Source organism: Gambusia affinis, linkage group LG23, assembly GCF_019740435.1.
Source record: "Gambusia affinis linkage group LG23, SWU_Gaff_1.0, whole genome shotgun sequence".
Lineage (NCBI taxonomy): Eukaryota > Metazoa > Chordata > Actinopteri > Cyprinodontiformes > Poeciliidae > Gambusia > Gambusia affinis.
Window position 1 is genome coordinate 32,646 of NC_057890.1, and position 16,989 is coordinate 49,634.

Sequence of the window (16,989 nt, forward strand, 5' to 3'; positions counted from 1 at the left end):
TGCTTTTTTCATTGGTGTAATTCTAATGTTCTGAGACACTGAATTTGGCATTTCTTTACCAGTAAGCCATATTCACAGAAAAAGTAAAAAATTGAAACATTTTACTGTTTACACTTCAGCCTTGACAAATCTCTAAAAATAGCTGGCAATGCAGAATTTAAATGAAAAAAATTTTGCATTATCAATATGCCACATAACATATCGCAGATCTGTTTATAACGAGCAGAAAAATGCTACATTAATGTCTTACATTAATGTCTTACTGAGCGAATGGGCATATGAAATTCTTTGCAAATATCTAAACAGTGACCATGTTGATAAAATGACTTTCCCTTCTCCCAAAGAAATGTTTTAAACAATCATGGAGAAACTGAATGTCAGTGGAAGAGATTCAGCCATATTCATTCAGCTGTACCAGTAAATCTACATGTTGTAAACTCACTTTGACAGTTAAAGGGCCACCTATTGGTTAAAGTAGTGTATGCCTGCAACAGCAGCTCCTGGCAAAAAAGGCAAGTCTCCAAAAGAACAAAGGAATTTCATCCAACTGTACATTGTGGCTTTGCTAAAACATACACCCTGCTGCAGTAATGACAGTAATGACTGTTGTAAATATGACATGTCCCGATGAAGTAAATCTGACATTTAGAATTTCCTTTTCCTAAACAAACATCGCCACTCGTCTAATAGAACGGCTTCCTATCCAGGCGAAAACCATCTGTTGCTCTGGACTTCTGGACACTGGCAGCAGCTCCCATGACCTTGTCTTAAGCAGGTCATTAATGAATGAAGGCTCAATTCAGGAAACATGTTTCCAGTTAAATAATCACTTACAGAACATAAGTTGTGGTAATTGGTTCACAGGCAACACGAAGAATAACAGAAATGTCAACTGAAGGGGAAAATGACAGAACTCCATGTTTGTGGCTCAACACTGAGTGGTTGGTAGGATGTTGGTGGCAGAAACACGTCCAGGAGAACCATAGGACTGGAGGGTCAGTAAAGTCAAATTAGAACTACCACCCAACAATTCATTTTTAATCACTTTTGGGTAATGTTTTGGATTTCTTTTCTTCCAATAAATATTAAAGCTGAAGTTTCAGACTCTACTCCAATATACAGAATCACAAAAAAGAAATACACCATTTGACCTTTAACAAATTGTGTTAAAAATGCACAGATTAATAAAAAACACAAACAGTGGTCTGTGTAGATTACTTACAAATAAAACCAAAGTTCATTTATTTTATACTGGACACAAATGAAAAAGCAACATGGAAAATCCAGTGACATTTCTTCCTTTTCCAAGTAACCACAAAACAATATTTTTCTTTTATTCGGACACTTTTTATGACTTAACCAGTAAAACACCAGCAAATACTCAAAGTCATCATGTTTGGAGAAATGAAATCACCTCGCCTTCAGCACAAACTGTGCAACTACTTCTGGTATTTCTGTAACTTTGAACTGAAAACAAATGCCTTGGTCCAGCTTCTTAAAAGCTTAATATTGAAACCAAAACTGAGCCAAGCATCTTAACATTTGGGGTTTTTGCTGATAACAAGGAATTTAAAAGAAGTTGAGGTCTTCAGAACGTGGCTGATCAGAGAGAAAGCAGGCAGCAGTCAGCCTCGACTCACAGCTCTACTGTTTTCCTCTGCAGCCAGACCTGTCCTCGGAGGACTTTAAAAAAGAAGAAAAGGGTATATCATTATTGGTCAATGACAAACAGAGCACTCAGAATACCAACATCAGTTCCTGGTGGATGGAGATGTTTTGGATTCTGTTCCTTGATGTGGCCTGGTAAAAGACACTGCAGCAACCCCATGACGCTCATCGCCTCTTTGTTTCTCTCTTTCCTCCGCTGAGCCTCCGTCCTCAGGCTTTGATCTCAGGGGTCGAGCTGTACAGCTGCTCAGAGTTCTCTGTTCCCAGGTCCTCTAAACACAAAACCACAACACAAGTAGTTAGAAGTGCAGAAGCAAGTTTTCCCTCAGTGTATGATAAACATGGTGGGCCATCAGGCTTAGCATTGCCTATTTATGTTATTTTTTTTTTTAATATTGCATTTTTTTTTTATTTATAGTTGGTGTTTAGATATTAATCTTCCAGTCTTCCAATAATGCATTACTATCAAGTCATATTTTCAAATTGCCTGTCAATTTAAAAAAAATGTTTTAACTCAAAAACTTGGTGGGTGGTTTGATGACTGCCCTCCTGCCCCAAGCCCTGGGCTTAGCTAGTTTTCTGGGGAAACCCTGCAGGGGAATGATTGACCGATGTGATGCCCATCTCGACATCTTTTGATCATTTGATTTTCTTTTTAGAAGCTAACATAAAACAATTAACAACTGGTTATTTGATTTCCGTTCTCCCACTTTGGAGCTCTTGTCATGTAAGTGACCATACCTGGTAATGCAATATGAACAACAGGCCTTTTTTTGTTTCAGTTATTTTTTGTTATATGAAACAGAAAATAAAACTTTTTTAGATCTGTTCATCCTTTTTGACACTGAAAGAGAGAAATGCTTAGTATTTTAAATAAAATAAGTGGGGTGCTGGGTGGCTGAGTGGGTAGAGCGGGCGCACCGTGTCCACAGGCTGTGGTCAACGCCGTCCTCAGTTCGTTCAAAAACACTCTAGTGCCAAAACAATGTGTAAAAATAAATAAATCAATCAAATCAAATAACCATTTGTTATTTTAACAACTTATTTCATTATTGGTTTTCACATGCAGGCTCCTGTGAGAAGCTCGGTCAATGCTACATTTAGAATGGAAGCCATTGCTGACATGGTGTTGCTTGGATAAACCAGCTCGGTTTCTCTCTTTCCCTTCATTGCCTCCCGTCTCTCTCGATCACATGGGCAACCACAACAAACGTTCCTATAAAGCATCTCACCATGTGCAGAAAGAAGAAAGGGCAGTTGAGCTGTATGAAGTACATAAATTAAATAGAAATCCAGGCAAGAGAATATTTTTTTAATCAAATCATTATAAGACTTGCTCCAATCCTACTGACGATGTGACAGAAATCTGTTAGTGATCAAAGTGATTTACCAGGAAGAACACATTTCCACAGGCCATAGGTTTTCCCCACTGCCGTCTGCCACAGCCTGAGCGTGCCGTCCTCAGAGCCACTGGCGTACAGCTCCCCATCAGGACTGAAGCGCACACAGTGTACTGGACCAAAGTGGCCTTTATATGACTCTACAGAGAGAACAACACAGAAAGCTTGAAGCTCATTAACAACAATTAACCACATTAATTCTTGGAACATATGAAAGGTGTAAAAAAAACAAAAAAAAAACCCCGAGATCAGCCTGGTTGACACCATTTAAATTGTCTGGATGACAAAACTTTTGAATATAAATCACTGAACAGCTCAGCACCACAGGACACTAAAGACCTGCTGTTGTTGCATCAACCTTCTAGACCTCTCAGGTCTTCTGGTTCTGGTTCTGCTCTGCATCCCCAGAACCAAACCAGACATGGAGAAGCAGTATTCAGTTTCTGTGCAGCACAAATCTAGACTGTAAAACTGGCTGTTTTACAGTCCAGAAAGCTGTAAAACAGCCAAAACACTGAGCCTGTTAAGAGTTGCTTTTGATTAAAAACAACTGGAATATTGATTAATACATTTGATATGTACTTGTTTCATGATTTTGCTGATACTTGACAAAATGTAATGTATGTTGCTTGTATGAAAATTTGTTACTGTGTGATACTATCAGGGCCAGCCCGAGGCATAAGCAAACTAAGCAGCCGCTTAGGGCCCCCAATAGAGCTGGGTTTTTTTATTTTTTAGTGATTTGATTAGTGATTTCTGTGATTTGTTTTTACAATAATACATTTGATAATGTATTTAGAAATCATTATTTTATTGACAAAAAGAAAAAAAAAACAACTCTTGGGGGGCCCCTGGTGGCCGCGTTAGGTCACGCATGCTTTGCTGGTAATATGAGCTGCCGTGCAACGTGCATCCAAATGTCCTTAGCTCTGGTAGAAGATAAGTTAGCAAAGCAATGTCTCAAAAAGGACTTCTCCTTCAGGGAGAAAGAAAAGAGGAAGAATAGAAAAAAGCCAAGATAAAGGTTTGTCTTAATATGTCTTTGTAATATAATGTTTATAAAAAAGATTTGTGAAGCTGCTAATAGAAAATTTGTTTAATAGCGACCTTGAACAATTCAGTTCAACAGCCTAACATTTATGGTAGGGTCTTTGTGTTTGTGTGAAGCTGAGTTTTAACTTTACATGAGTTGATTCTCATGGTTGGCTCTGGATATTTCTGAGGTCACTTTGGCTTCAAAATGCTGTTTGATAACAATTAAAACTTCTCAATGTTTGATATTGTCTAGCAATATGTTTTCCATCAGGCTACATGGCTACTGCATTAATATATCAATGAGCTGCTCTAAGCTGTAGTTGGTGATATGTTGTTTGCTGCTGACCATTTATGTGGCTAAAACAAACAATATTTTTATATCAACTTCTAAGTTATGTGAAACTTCTGTTGAAATCATTGCAAGGCTCAGAATCAACCCGTTACTGGTCCGCATTCTCAGGGGAGAAAAACTCACCTGGTGTAAATGAAAGTTTTAGCTAGTGGAGTAACGCTTAACAGAAATTTATTTACTCAAAGAATGTCATGAATATGTGTGTAGGGTTGCACTGATGGCGGTTTTCTGGCCGGTTACCGATCTTAAAAAAGTCTGACCTGCTGATTTTAATTTTGGCTGGTATGAATTTTTTTGTCTGAAATGTCACCAAATGTAGCAAGAAAGTCACTGAGTTGGCAGCAGTGGGGTGAATATTGTTAACTGTAAACATGCAGACATGACCTGGTGGGCCAGGTCTCACTGCAGAGCAGAAGAGGACAGAAACTGATTGTTAAACCTTTGCTGAGGAAAATAAGGTTAGTGGATAAGATCAGCTTCACATGCAAGTATCAACCAATCACGATCCCCCAAAATTTACCAAGAATTCGACTGGCTGATAAATGTATCCTATATTATACATGCATAAAGTATAATGCAAACAGCACTATCAGAGATGCAATAAGTTTATAGCAGTTGGGTAAATGATCTAATCGTTGATTCCAGAAATCTACATGGTTAGCAGAGATAGAGGGCCCCAAAACCAAATTTTGCTTAGGGCCCCATAGAGGCTTGGGCCAGCCCTGGATATTATCATGTAAAGCATTTGAACCGCCTTGTTGCTGAAGTGTTATATATAAACAAACATGCCTTGGTCACTTAAAGCCTGCAAAGCTGTTACTGAAATAATATGAACAAGAGAAAACTTTTCTGATTTAGGAACAGGATTCCTTAACATATAAAGAAACTGTAAAGTTCTTCTTTAAGATGAACTTACTTACTTCCCTTTAAACCAGTTAACAGCTCTGAGATAGAATGTTTGAATTTTACATATAAACACATATTTTGCCAAGGAATAACATCAGCATAGCATCCCCAGAGAATGATCCTATTTAATTAGGTCATATGTTGAAATATTTTTAGGTTGAAACACAACTGCCTTCTTTCTGATCATCCAAAGAAGTTCCTCTGTATAATCCTCTGATCCCAACAATAATCTGGTTAACAACATGCAAATAAAAAGTTTCAGTACTCTTACCCAACTCTTCCTTAGTGCTATAGTCAAACTTGTATAGCTTGAAGTCATCACCACCAGCAACAAAAAAGTCCTTTTCTGGATGGAGGGAGGCTGAGTTGATGGGAGCTGGTGCCTCCACCGTCTTAATGAGGTCCAAGCTTAACAAAAAAAAAAAACACTGGTTAGAGGAATACTTAAAACAGAAATATTTAATTATTTCTTGCATGGCCTGGTACCGGTCCACGGCCTGGGGGTTGGGGACAACTGTATTATAAGACTGGCGGGAAAAAAAGCTTTGCTTGTGCCCCCACCAGGATTAGCATTGTTTATTTATTTAAGTCTTTTTAAAATGTTTGCATTTATTAAGGCTTTATTGTTGGTGGTCAGGTGTTAATCTTCCAATCTTTTAAAAACACATAATTATCAAGTTATATTTTCTAAAGTCCTATAAACTTTAAACATTTTTTAGCTCAAAAATACAATGGGTCACTGAACGAATGACTGTCCTAGCACCCAACCAATGGACTTGGTGAGAGGGTAGCAGTACCTCAGAGCGTTGTAGAAAGCTATGGTCTTTCCATATGTTATCACAAGTATCTCCCCGTCAGCAAGATACTCCATGCTGCTCACCGACGTGTCAAATGTGAGAGTCTTCACTTCTTCCATGGATCTACTGTCCCAGAGCCTGGACACACACAGTTTCCAATGTCCAATTGTTTCTCAGCACTGAACTGTTTCAGTTTTGATAGTTTAGCACTCAACATGCAAGTGGAGTCTGTCTGAAATGCAAGTCTGACACCCAGCAACATGTAGCAAAGGAAGTCTGAGAAGACAAAATACAAACCGGACAGTTTTATCTTCAGCAGCAGAGAGGATCTGACTGTCATCGTTGCACCACAGAGACTTCTTTATGGCTGAGCTGTGACCTGCAATCTCCTGAGGAGCTACAACACACACAAGCAGCCAAGTCAATGGTCAGCCTAGCTAGCTTAACATCACTGCTACTGCTACTTGCAGCAGGAAGCACTACGTTTCATTTGCTGAGCTTTAGGTACAGGACGTTTCTCTTCTGACATGAGCATACTTGAAGACATACGGTTCTACATCATAGATGGCATGTTTGGTAGTTATCAATGATGCTATGCTAGGCTGCAGGTCCAAACGGCATCAGGTCCAGGCTCCTGATGTGCTGTGCAGATCAGCAGAGTGGCAGCATAGAATACATGTTCAGCCTGAGCCTGAACCTGTTGAAGACCTCATATGTGGAATCGCTACCAGACAGTAAACATCCCAAAGACCTCGGCAGCTACAAGCCACTAGCCTGACTTCACATCTGATGAAGACCATCAACAGGCTGGTGTTCAGCCATTTACACCCCCTGGTGACGTCCTGGTGAAAGCTTGCCTACCAGCCTGGTCTCGAGGTGAATGACTCCATCATCTACCTCCTGCACAGAGCTCTGACCCAACTGGAACCTGGGACACTGGAAGATTTTGCTGGTATTGCACATCTGTCTGTAGTCTGTTGTTTTTAATGCAAAAATAGACATTATGTTAACCTTTCATTGCCTTCCTATGCTATCCCGCTCAATTCTAATCTCTTCACAGTTCAGTCTGGGATTTCTCCCACTGTAGTGGATTCCTAAACTAAAATTTCTACAATCAGTGAACAGAAGGAAAAGTTATGAACACAGGCATTGATTTTCTGTTCTGTTTTAGAATTATAGTCTGCCTGTAGTTTGATTAGTGAAAGAAGAAAAAAATAAATACCAATGTTTACATTTATTATTTTGAAATTTAAAAGCTTGCAATCTATTGAGTGTCTGGTTTGTCAGCCTTGCTCTCGTTTTGAGTCTCATGAACACCAGGGTTTAGAGGCAAGTCAGTATGTAAGATCACCGGTAACTCCTTTCTCCTCTGAAAGGATGTATTTGATTTGTTAGTGAGGGACATTTTGTTGACAGTGGGTTATTATTAGTTCAAACTATTCAGCCGTAGCTTTATTCCAATGGCCACAAGGAAGTCTCCCAAACTAAACATTGTAATAAAACAATAGTTTAAATTGTTCTGAACCTATTGAAACCGACACATTTACCATGTAGCTAGTCAAAATAGACACTTTATTTACTAAGAGGGTCTAAATTTCCAATTATTATGTCAAGTCTCACTATTTATTTTATATTATCTAACTTACTTTGGAACACTTGTACTGTTTGGACTTTTCAACCCATAAAAAAAAAAAAAAAAAAAAAAAAAATTAAGGCTGCCACTTTGCAAGAGAAGGGCAAAGATGGATGATCTCCATGTTTCTTTTCCAACAGGCTGACTTACCAGCATCAGGTTTGCTAAGATCGTAGATGCGCAGCAGCTTATCATTTCCTCCAGTCAGCAGACAATTGCTATCCTGAAGAAAAGAGGTAGGTCATTTAATGGACACAGTAGTTTACTTCAAGTCTGTCACATGCAAGTAAAACAGAGCGCTGTTTGATAAAAGTAGAATTAAGAAATTCAGGATAAGAGTCAAAGCCAGGCTTCACATAGCATCAGGTCATCCCGACTGTCAGTTTCATAAAAACCAAACCAGGCTGAGTAGGTGCAGCTATGTGGAGCTCAAGTACACCTCGCTGCAGGAAACAGAAAGGGACGGACACAGACCATAGTCAGTCTTATACCTTACATCAGGGGTGGCCAAAGTCAGTCCTCGAAGGTTTAACGCATCTGGATCAAATGATGGCTCGTTAGAAGGCCTGAGAAGAACATTGACATGCTGAAAAGGTTGTAGGTACCACCAGGGAGATAACTAAAACATGTAGGATGCCGGCTCTCGAGAACCGACTTTGGGCACCCCTGCCTTACATGGAAACGGGACCATTGGACTACGGAAATGAAGGGGGCGCCATTTCCTATATTATTTGTGGCCTCCCGTTTTTATTTTCTTTTGAAATTCTTTAGGAATGAGCTTCAATCTCACTATGTATTTGAATTTCTCTATTTTATTTACTTCAGCGCAGCTCAGTTTTTAATAAATTATGTAACTTTCTGGGTACTTCTAAATCTGCTCCTTAGTTGCATCTTCTCGAGCTTGCTACTGCCTCTAGTGGTGTGGGGGTGGTAACACAACTAATATATTTGCATTACTAAATCAGAACACCACCAAGTCTTTATTATTTATTATTAATTCTGGCATTACTGGAACCATAAAAAATAAATTCTCTAATAAAACACCATCAGAGCTAATTAAAATGATATGAACAAGACCTTTATAGATTATAAATAATATATATATACAGGTAAAAGCCAGTAAATTAGAATATTTTGAAAAGCTTGATTTATTTCAGTAATTGCATTCAAAAGGTGTAACTTGTACATTATATTTATTCATTGCACACAGACTGATGCATTCAAATGTTTATTTCATTTAATTTTGATGATTTGAAGTGGCAACAAATGAAAATCCAAAATTCCGTGTGTCACAAAATTAGAATATTACTTAAGGCTAATACAAAAAAGGGATTTTTTAGAAATGTTGGCCAACTGAAAAGTATGAAAATGAAAAATATGAGCATGTACAATACTCAATACTTGGTTGGAGCTCCTTTTGCCTCAATTACTGCATTAATGCGGCGTGGCATGGAGTCGATGAGTTTCTGGCACTGCTCGGGTGTTATGAGAGCCCAGGTTGCTCTGATAGTGGCCTTCAACTCTTCTGCGTTTTTGGGTCTGGCATTCTGCATCTTCCTTTTCACAATACCCCACAGATTTTCTATGGGGCTAAGGTCAGGGGAGTTGGCTGGCCAATTTAGAACAGAAATACCATGGCCCGTAAACCAGGCACGGGTAGATTTTGCGCTGTGTGCAGGCGCCAAGTCCTGTTGGAACCTGAAATCTCCATCTCCATAGAGCAGGTCAGCAGCAGGAAGCATGAAGTGCTGTAAAACTTGCTGGTAGACGGCTGCGTTGACCCTGGATCTCAGGAAACAGAGTGGGCCGACACCAGCAGATGACCCAAACCCCAAACCATCACTGATGGTGTAAACTTTACACTAGACTTCAGGCAACGTGGATCCTGTGCCACTCCTGTCTTCCTCCAGACTCTGGGACCTCGATTTCCAAAGGAAATGCAAAATTTGCTTTGGTCAGAAAACATGACTTTGGACCACTCAGCAGCAGTCCAGCTCTTTGTTTCCTTAGCCCAGGTGAGACGCTTTTCGCGCTATTTCTTGGTCAACAGTGGCTTGATACGAGGTATGCGGCAGTTGAAACCCATGTCTTTCAAGCGTCTCTTGGTGGTGGATCTTGAAGCACTGAGTCCAGCAGCTGTCCACTCCTTGTGAATCTCCCCCACATTTTTGAATGGGTTTTTTTTTCACAATCTTGACTAGGGCGCGGTGATCCCTATCGCTTGTACACTTTTTCTGACCACAGTTTTTCCTTCCCTTTGCCTTTCTATTAATGTGTTTGGACACAGAGCTCTGAGAACAGCCAGACTCTTCAGCAATAACCTTTTGTGTCTTTCCCTCCTTGTGCAATGTGTCCATGGTCGCCTTTTGGACAGCTGTCAAATCTGAAGTCTTCTCCATGTTTGTGTAGGCTTCAGAACTGGACTGAGAGACCATTTAAAGCCCTTTGCAGGTGTTTTGAGTTAATCAGCTGATTAGTTTGTGGCACCAGGTGTCTTCAAAATTTAACCCTTACACAATATTCTAATTTTGTGACACACGGAATTTTGGATTTTCATTTGTTGCCACTTCAAATCATCAAAATTAAATGAAATAAACATTTGAATGCATCAGTCTGTGTGCAATGAATAAATATAATGTACAAGTTACACCTTTTGAATGCAATTACTGAAATAAATCAAGTTTTTCCAAATATTCTAATTTACTGGCTTTTACCTGTGTGTGTATATATATATATATATATATGTATATATATATATATATATATATATATATATATATATACACCCACACACATCAATTATAGGGGGAACAAAAGAAATTGTAAAATACCATTTACAATGTATACATGAGCGACATTGGGGGGTTCAACAATCCATCAGATTGTCGAACCTCGGATTCAGGAAGAGCAGTGTGGTTTTCGTCCTGGTCGTGGAACACTGGACCAGCTCTACACCCTCAGCAGGGTCCTGGAGGGTTCTGGGAGTTCGCCCAACCAGTCTACATGTGTTTTGTGGACTTGGAGAAGGCATTCGACCGTGTCCCTCGGGGAGCCCTGTGGGGGGTTCTCCAGGAGTATGGGGTACTGGGCCCTTTGATACGGGCTGTCAGGTCCCTGTATGATCGGTGTCAGAGTCTGGTCCACATTGCCGGCAGTAAGTCGGGCTCTTTTCCGGTGAGAGTTGGACTCCGCCATAGCTGCCCTTTGTCACCGATTCTGTTCATTACTTTTATGGACAGGATTTCTAGGCGCAGCCAAGGTGTTGAGGGGATCCGTTATGGTGGCCTTAGGATTGCATCTCTGCTTTTTCCGGATGATGTGGTCCTTTTGGCTTCATCAGGTCGTGATCCGCTGCTCTCGCTGGAGCGGTTCGCAGCCGAGTGTGAAGCGGCTGGGATGGCGATCAGTGCCTCCAAATCCGAGGCCATGGGGTAGAGTTCCTTCTCCGGGTTGGGGGGGGGTGTCCTGCCTCAAGTGGAGGAGTTCAAGTATCTTGGGATCTTGTTCACGAATGAGGGAAGAAGGGAGATCAACAGGCAGATTGGCGCCGCGTCTGCCGTCAAGTGGGCGCTGTACCGGTCCGTCGTGGTGAAGAGAGAGCTGAGCCAAAAAGCAAAGCTCTCGATTTACCGGTCGATCTACGTTCCCATCCTCATCTATGGTCATGAGCTTTGGGTCATGACCGAAAGAACGAGATCGCGGATACAAGCGGCCGAAATGGGTTTTCTCCGTAGGGTGTCTGGGATCTCCCTTAGAGATAGGGTGAGAAGCTCAGTCATCCAGGAGGGACTCAGAGTAGAGCTGCTGCTCCTTCACGTCGAGAGGAGTTGAGGTGGCTCGGGCATCTGGTCAGGATGAACTCCTGGACACCTCCCTGGTGAGGTGTTCCAGGCAAACAATAAAATAAAACACATTCATAGCGTCCACAGATTTCTTCAACAGACTAATGAAATCGATCACAGATTCACTGATGATACGCTGATGCTAGATAAACTGGGTACGCCATACCTCATACCAAACATCTTTAGATGGAGGATTATGAGGAACTGTAGCACATCATACTAAAGAAAGGAACGCTGCTACAATAGCAGATTGATTAAAGGCGTAATCACTTAGAACATTAAAGTAAGAAGCTTTAATGTTATAAATGATCAGTGGAAGTCCATATTATCAGATACGTGAATCTGACAGTGGATTCATTCATGTTAATCTTTTTTGTTCCACGTGTTATAATTATGTAGATCAACCATGACAGCAGGTCAAAATTAAATATGAGAACTTTTTGGCAGCATTTGGGAAGTATACAGATAAAATGTTGACTACAATGTGCAAATTATTTGTACTAGTAACTTAGAAAGTCTCTACCTATAAAGTCTTTAATTAGTTTTACCTATAGTCAACTTCCTGTTTGAGTTGTGATGAATGTTTTTGTTTTAAAGGGACAATTTCTTGTTTAACTAGCACAAACGCAGCTTAGCAACTCTCAAAAGACAGAGGTTGTAATGGATCTTATAGCAGCAGCCCCCTTGACAGAGACAAAATATATGTTTATGATTTAGATAAGCAGCTTTTTAAATATTCTGTGATTTATAATGTGCATGTGTTTAATTATATGCCAAAAATAAAGTTAATTAAGTTGTGAATGTTATTTTAAGTTAAGGGTTTATAATCAGTGTGACCGCTGACCGAACAGGTAAGGATCCAGGATTAACTAAGCTTGGCTGTTAGCTTGGTCCGGAGCAGGCTAGCTGCCATCGGAATCGAAGTTTAATTAAGCCAGGATATCCAGAAAATCCCGGCTTAATCCGCTATCCTGGGTTTTTTGTATCAGACCTCTGGTGAGCAGTAGGTGGGCAGAAAATTGTCACGGAAAAATAAGACATTATCCCCTAGAAAACATCACATAGCTTTAGATAGACTAGAACAGTGTTTCCCAATTCCAGTCCTCATGGCCCCCCTGCTCTGCATGTTTTAGATGTGCCTCTATACCAGAACAGCTGATTCAAATGATTGCTTGATATCTTCTGCAGCCACCAAGTCCTGCAGGAGCCTGTTAATCACCCAAAGATTCAATCCAGGTGTGTGGCAGAAGGGAAACATCTAAAACATGCAGGCAGGGGGGCGTGAGGACTGGAATTGGGAACGGTCCAATGCACCATTCAAGGATTACAGGAAGTCAATGCTGTTTGAAGAGAAATTTTAAAGAAATAAAGAGTGGGTTAACCATTTTGCACAATATTTTACATTTCTATCTAAAGAAATCTGAAAACATACTATAGGTGTATTTGCAATTATACCATGCAGCCCTTGACCCATGCAAGCTTTGTTTTAAAGTCTGTATAAAAGCAATTACGGCTATATTGCAGGTTGCAGTAAAATGACAGCAGTAAGAACACACAGATTCAAAACTGAACTAACCTGAGTAAAGCTGACGGACTTGACAATGTGTTTGTGTGCCAGTGAGAGGACCTCGTCTCCGCTTACAGCATCCCAAACCTTCCTGCAAAACCACAGAGGAAGAGGCTAGGTGCCAAGATTCACTTCAAAATGAAACTCATCTAAGTGTCAAAGCAGCATCTGGTCAGATTTTCAAAGAAACTTTAAAACAAAAGAAACCGTGGTGCAGGTACCTGATTCAGTGGTAGAGCTACACACAACTTATCTGTCTCTGTATAATTTTCAACACTGAGCCTTTTTTTCAAACACACATTGCAACCACAAAGCCTTCCTGGGTAAGTGTCTCTACAGCATGATGCTGCCACCACCATGTACAACTGTGAAGAGGATTTGAAGTCCATTTTAATCTAATCAATAAATTTTGCTGTGTTTCCCTGTTAGAAACGCAAGCTTTGGAAACTGCAAATAGGACTTTTAAAGACTGAATTTGTGGAGAGCATTTTACAGATTTTCCCACCAGAGAAATTATCTCTGCACTTCCCCCAGTTGGTTGCCTTTGGCTGCTCCTCCGATGTACATTATTACTTTTATTTTCATGTAGTCCCTCAAAAAAAAAAAAAAAAAAAAAACCAAGAAAAAAACAAAACAGGACTGTCCAGATAAAAAAAATTTATTTGAGAAATTTTACCTGTACAAAAAAACTTAAGCATCGAGTATTGAGTGTTTTCCTCATGTATTATAAGCCTGACAGATTTATTTTATACACCAGGAACAGTGACAATAAAGACAGATTAAGCTAGATCTACAGTAGATGCATTGAAGAGGGCGCTGTCCCTACACCTGCCTGTTGGCTTCATATGATATTAGTTCAAAATTATTACACCTGCTCATGCACCTCTGAATTTTTGTGACTTTAAGCATTTTTTAACACAACATGGTGGGCTGCTGGTGGACTGTCCTAACAAACAACAAACCACTAGGCTAATCGGGTTTTCTGGGGAAAACACTACTATTTACTTCATTTTATGATGGAGTTAAACAGAAATATGGTTTGTCCACATTCTGAGAATGTTCTTCTTTACTGACATCTACCTCGAAATGTCACTCTAGCAGTTTAGTTGGCTTGATAAATGCACTAACCAAACCATTTTTCGTGAGTAATCAGCAGGCCCATCACTCTTTTAGTCCAGGAAAGAAATATGTTGAATCTGGCCAGCTAGTGTCAAGACCACATGTTTTGAAAATTTGTGAAGTCTTCAAAAGTTGTGACAATTGTGTCCAGCTTTAACTCCAGCTGACCCATAAACCCCAAAAACAAACATTTTAGAAGTGCCTCAAAAATCTCCCTTTATACAGAAAAACCAAAACAAGCACAGTGAATCAGCTACACACAACTCAGCTACTTTGTTGAATCCAGGCAATAAAGGATTCCTCACTCACGCTGTGAAGTCAGCAGCAGCAGTGGCTGCCTTGGTGGCGTCTGTGTTCAGAGTGGCTCCCCAGACAGCACCTTTGTGACCCAGAAACGTTCCGATCCAGTCCCCTGTGTCTCCCTGGCGCAACATGGGCTTGCCATCTGAAAGTGAGAAAAAATAAACAAGAAAAGGGTTGAAAGACAGAATTATTAACCAATAGTCTTGAGCTGAACCTTAGTTGGGTTAGTATTCTTAGCTCTTAACCAACTCGGTGAACTCCTGCTCCTTCACTAAGTAGCTGAAGTTCATAATTATTCCTATACAGTTTAATTCAGTTAGAAGCTTGTCAAAATAAACTGTTAATCACATAATAAATCAAAGTGAGTGCAGCAATTTCTATTTTGATAAATATTTTTTTTGCAGAGAGATAATACATTTTATTTATTCTTCATTTGTGTGTGTGTTTTTTTTTATTTCCTTTTTATTTATTGCTATTGGTTGTTTTTATTTTGGATATTTCAAATGTCTTCTAGTTCTAGAGTCAAGTGTTTCTTAAAATTAAAATTATTATTGGTTTTTGAGAGAGAAATCTTGATTTTCAATATATATCGTCCAGCAAAATGTGTTATTGTGATAGACCTATTCATTTCAGTTTATTTATATACCAACTCACAAGGCACTAAAAAAAAAAAAGAATATCAATTCATTCACTCACATAAATGCATACATGAGAATACACTGAACAACCCCAGATGATCAAGGTTAACCTTGCTACGACATGGCAGAAAAGCTTCTTTTCACTTGGTTCAAGTCCAGTTTAATTCTTCAGAAGAAAAAATGGCTTGAATGTCGCAAGCTGAACATGAGCTATTAAGCGATGTTAAAACATTTATATTAATAATTTGGATTTTACTTCATAATTTTATCTTGAGATGTGTTTAAATTTAAATTTAAGCTTGTTGAACCACTTACCACTTTTGTAGTAAGTTACCTGTTTTAATTCTGCTTCAAATAAAGAACTTTATTAGACAACAAATAAATAGCTCATTATTTACAAGTCAACATTATCTTTAAACATAGACTAAAATCTTGTAAAACTGTTGTTTAGGGGATTTTTGAGTTTGTTTTTAAGTTAATCTAGATCCCTGCAAATATTTATTTAATGGAATAAAATAATTAATCACAAATTAGACTTCCTGAATCTCCAGGGTTTTTATAATTCTGTCTCATAGGTACACATAGGTGGACCTATGATGAAAATTACAGCACTCTCCCTTCTTTTTGCACGGAGAAAAACTTTTAAAAATACGGTGATGTATAAAATACTTTTTTTTCCTCCTGAATATCAGTTTCTTAAGGGAATGTCCCGTTAATCAGTCGGAAAGTTCAACCATTTCCTGAATCAGTAGTCAACAGGTAGAGGGAAAAAGCAAAGGGTAGAGATAACTCTTAGAAACGGGATACAGCCTTAACCTGTTAGCAAAATTAGCCAAACCACAAACTTAGAAGATTTATTTGAATCTTTGTAACAGCAGGTTTGGGTTAATTTAATCAAAACTACAAAACATGAATTTTAGAAATACAAAACTGTAATTTGAATAAATGCAAATAAAAAAAAAAGGGTTGTTGTGAAATAAGGCACGCAGCATACTCAGTCATCAAGCTTGATTTTAGTCATCCTTGGCTAAAAGATCCTGTTTATTAAGATCCTAATAAACAGGATCTTTTAAGCAAGCCTCACCTTTGCAGGCGCTGATGAGAAAGTATCCATAGGGAGTAATTCCACTGAAGGCCAGGTCAACCACAGGCCGGGTGTGCCCGGAGCAGGTAAGAGGCGTCTGTCTCATTGCCATGGTCTTCCAGCTGACACAAGAAAGCTCGCTCAAGGGAAGGAAACGTTAAGATATGGCTAACTAGCAAGCTAGCGAGATGGATAGAAAAATGGGCGAGTAGAAACACAAAACTACAAAAAAGCGAATGATTCGTTGGTAATCTTCTGTTGACAGCTGCTTAAAGCCAAACTATAAATAGTTAAGGATTAAGGATTAATCAATGTAAACGTCCCAGCAAAAGAATGACTGCCGTGCTAATAGCTACAACATTGCAACTAACTAGCAACGTGCAACACGGATACACTGCCGTAGCGATGAAATAGCCCGGTGTGCATCGTCAGACACTGCAGGGTTAACACTTCCTTCCGGTAACATGTTTTTCAAATTAAATCTGTCGTGAATGATACTGTCAACAGTTTCCTATCACTCACTTCTGATGGTTTTCAGCGAGTTTAACCAATTACATACATTAATATAAACTGAAATTAGTCGGTTGAATCAGTAGCTTTTGAAAAATTACATGTGAAATGTCATTTAAAAAAAAGATGTGTTTT

The 16,989-nt window shown here is 39.3% G+C and overlaps 1 protein-coding gene across 1 annotated transcript; it reads right to left on the bottom strand.

Annotated features, from left to right (window-relative positions):
• Positions 1–1,210: 1,210 nt before the first annotated feature.
• On the bottom strand, positions 1,211–16,796 carry LOC122826137 (serine/threonine kinase receptor associated protein). Its single transcript, XM_044107661.1, has 9 exons — positions 16,345–16,796; positions 14,629–14,764; positions 13,210–13,291; positions 7,942–8,014; positions 6,456–6,555; positions 6,159–6,296; positions 5,633–5,769; positions 3,059–3,208; positions 1,211–1,940 (listed from the first exon to the last, which is right to left on the bottom strand). Exons 1-9 carry the CDS (start codon positions 16,454–16,456, stop codon positions 1,879–1,881), a joined length of 990 nt encoding a protein of 329 aa, XP_043963596.1. The 5' UTR covers positions 16,457–16,796; the 3' UTR covers positions 1,211–1,878.
• Between the last annotated feature and the right edge of the window lie 193 nt (positions 16,797–16,989).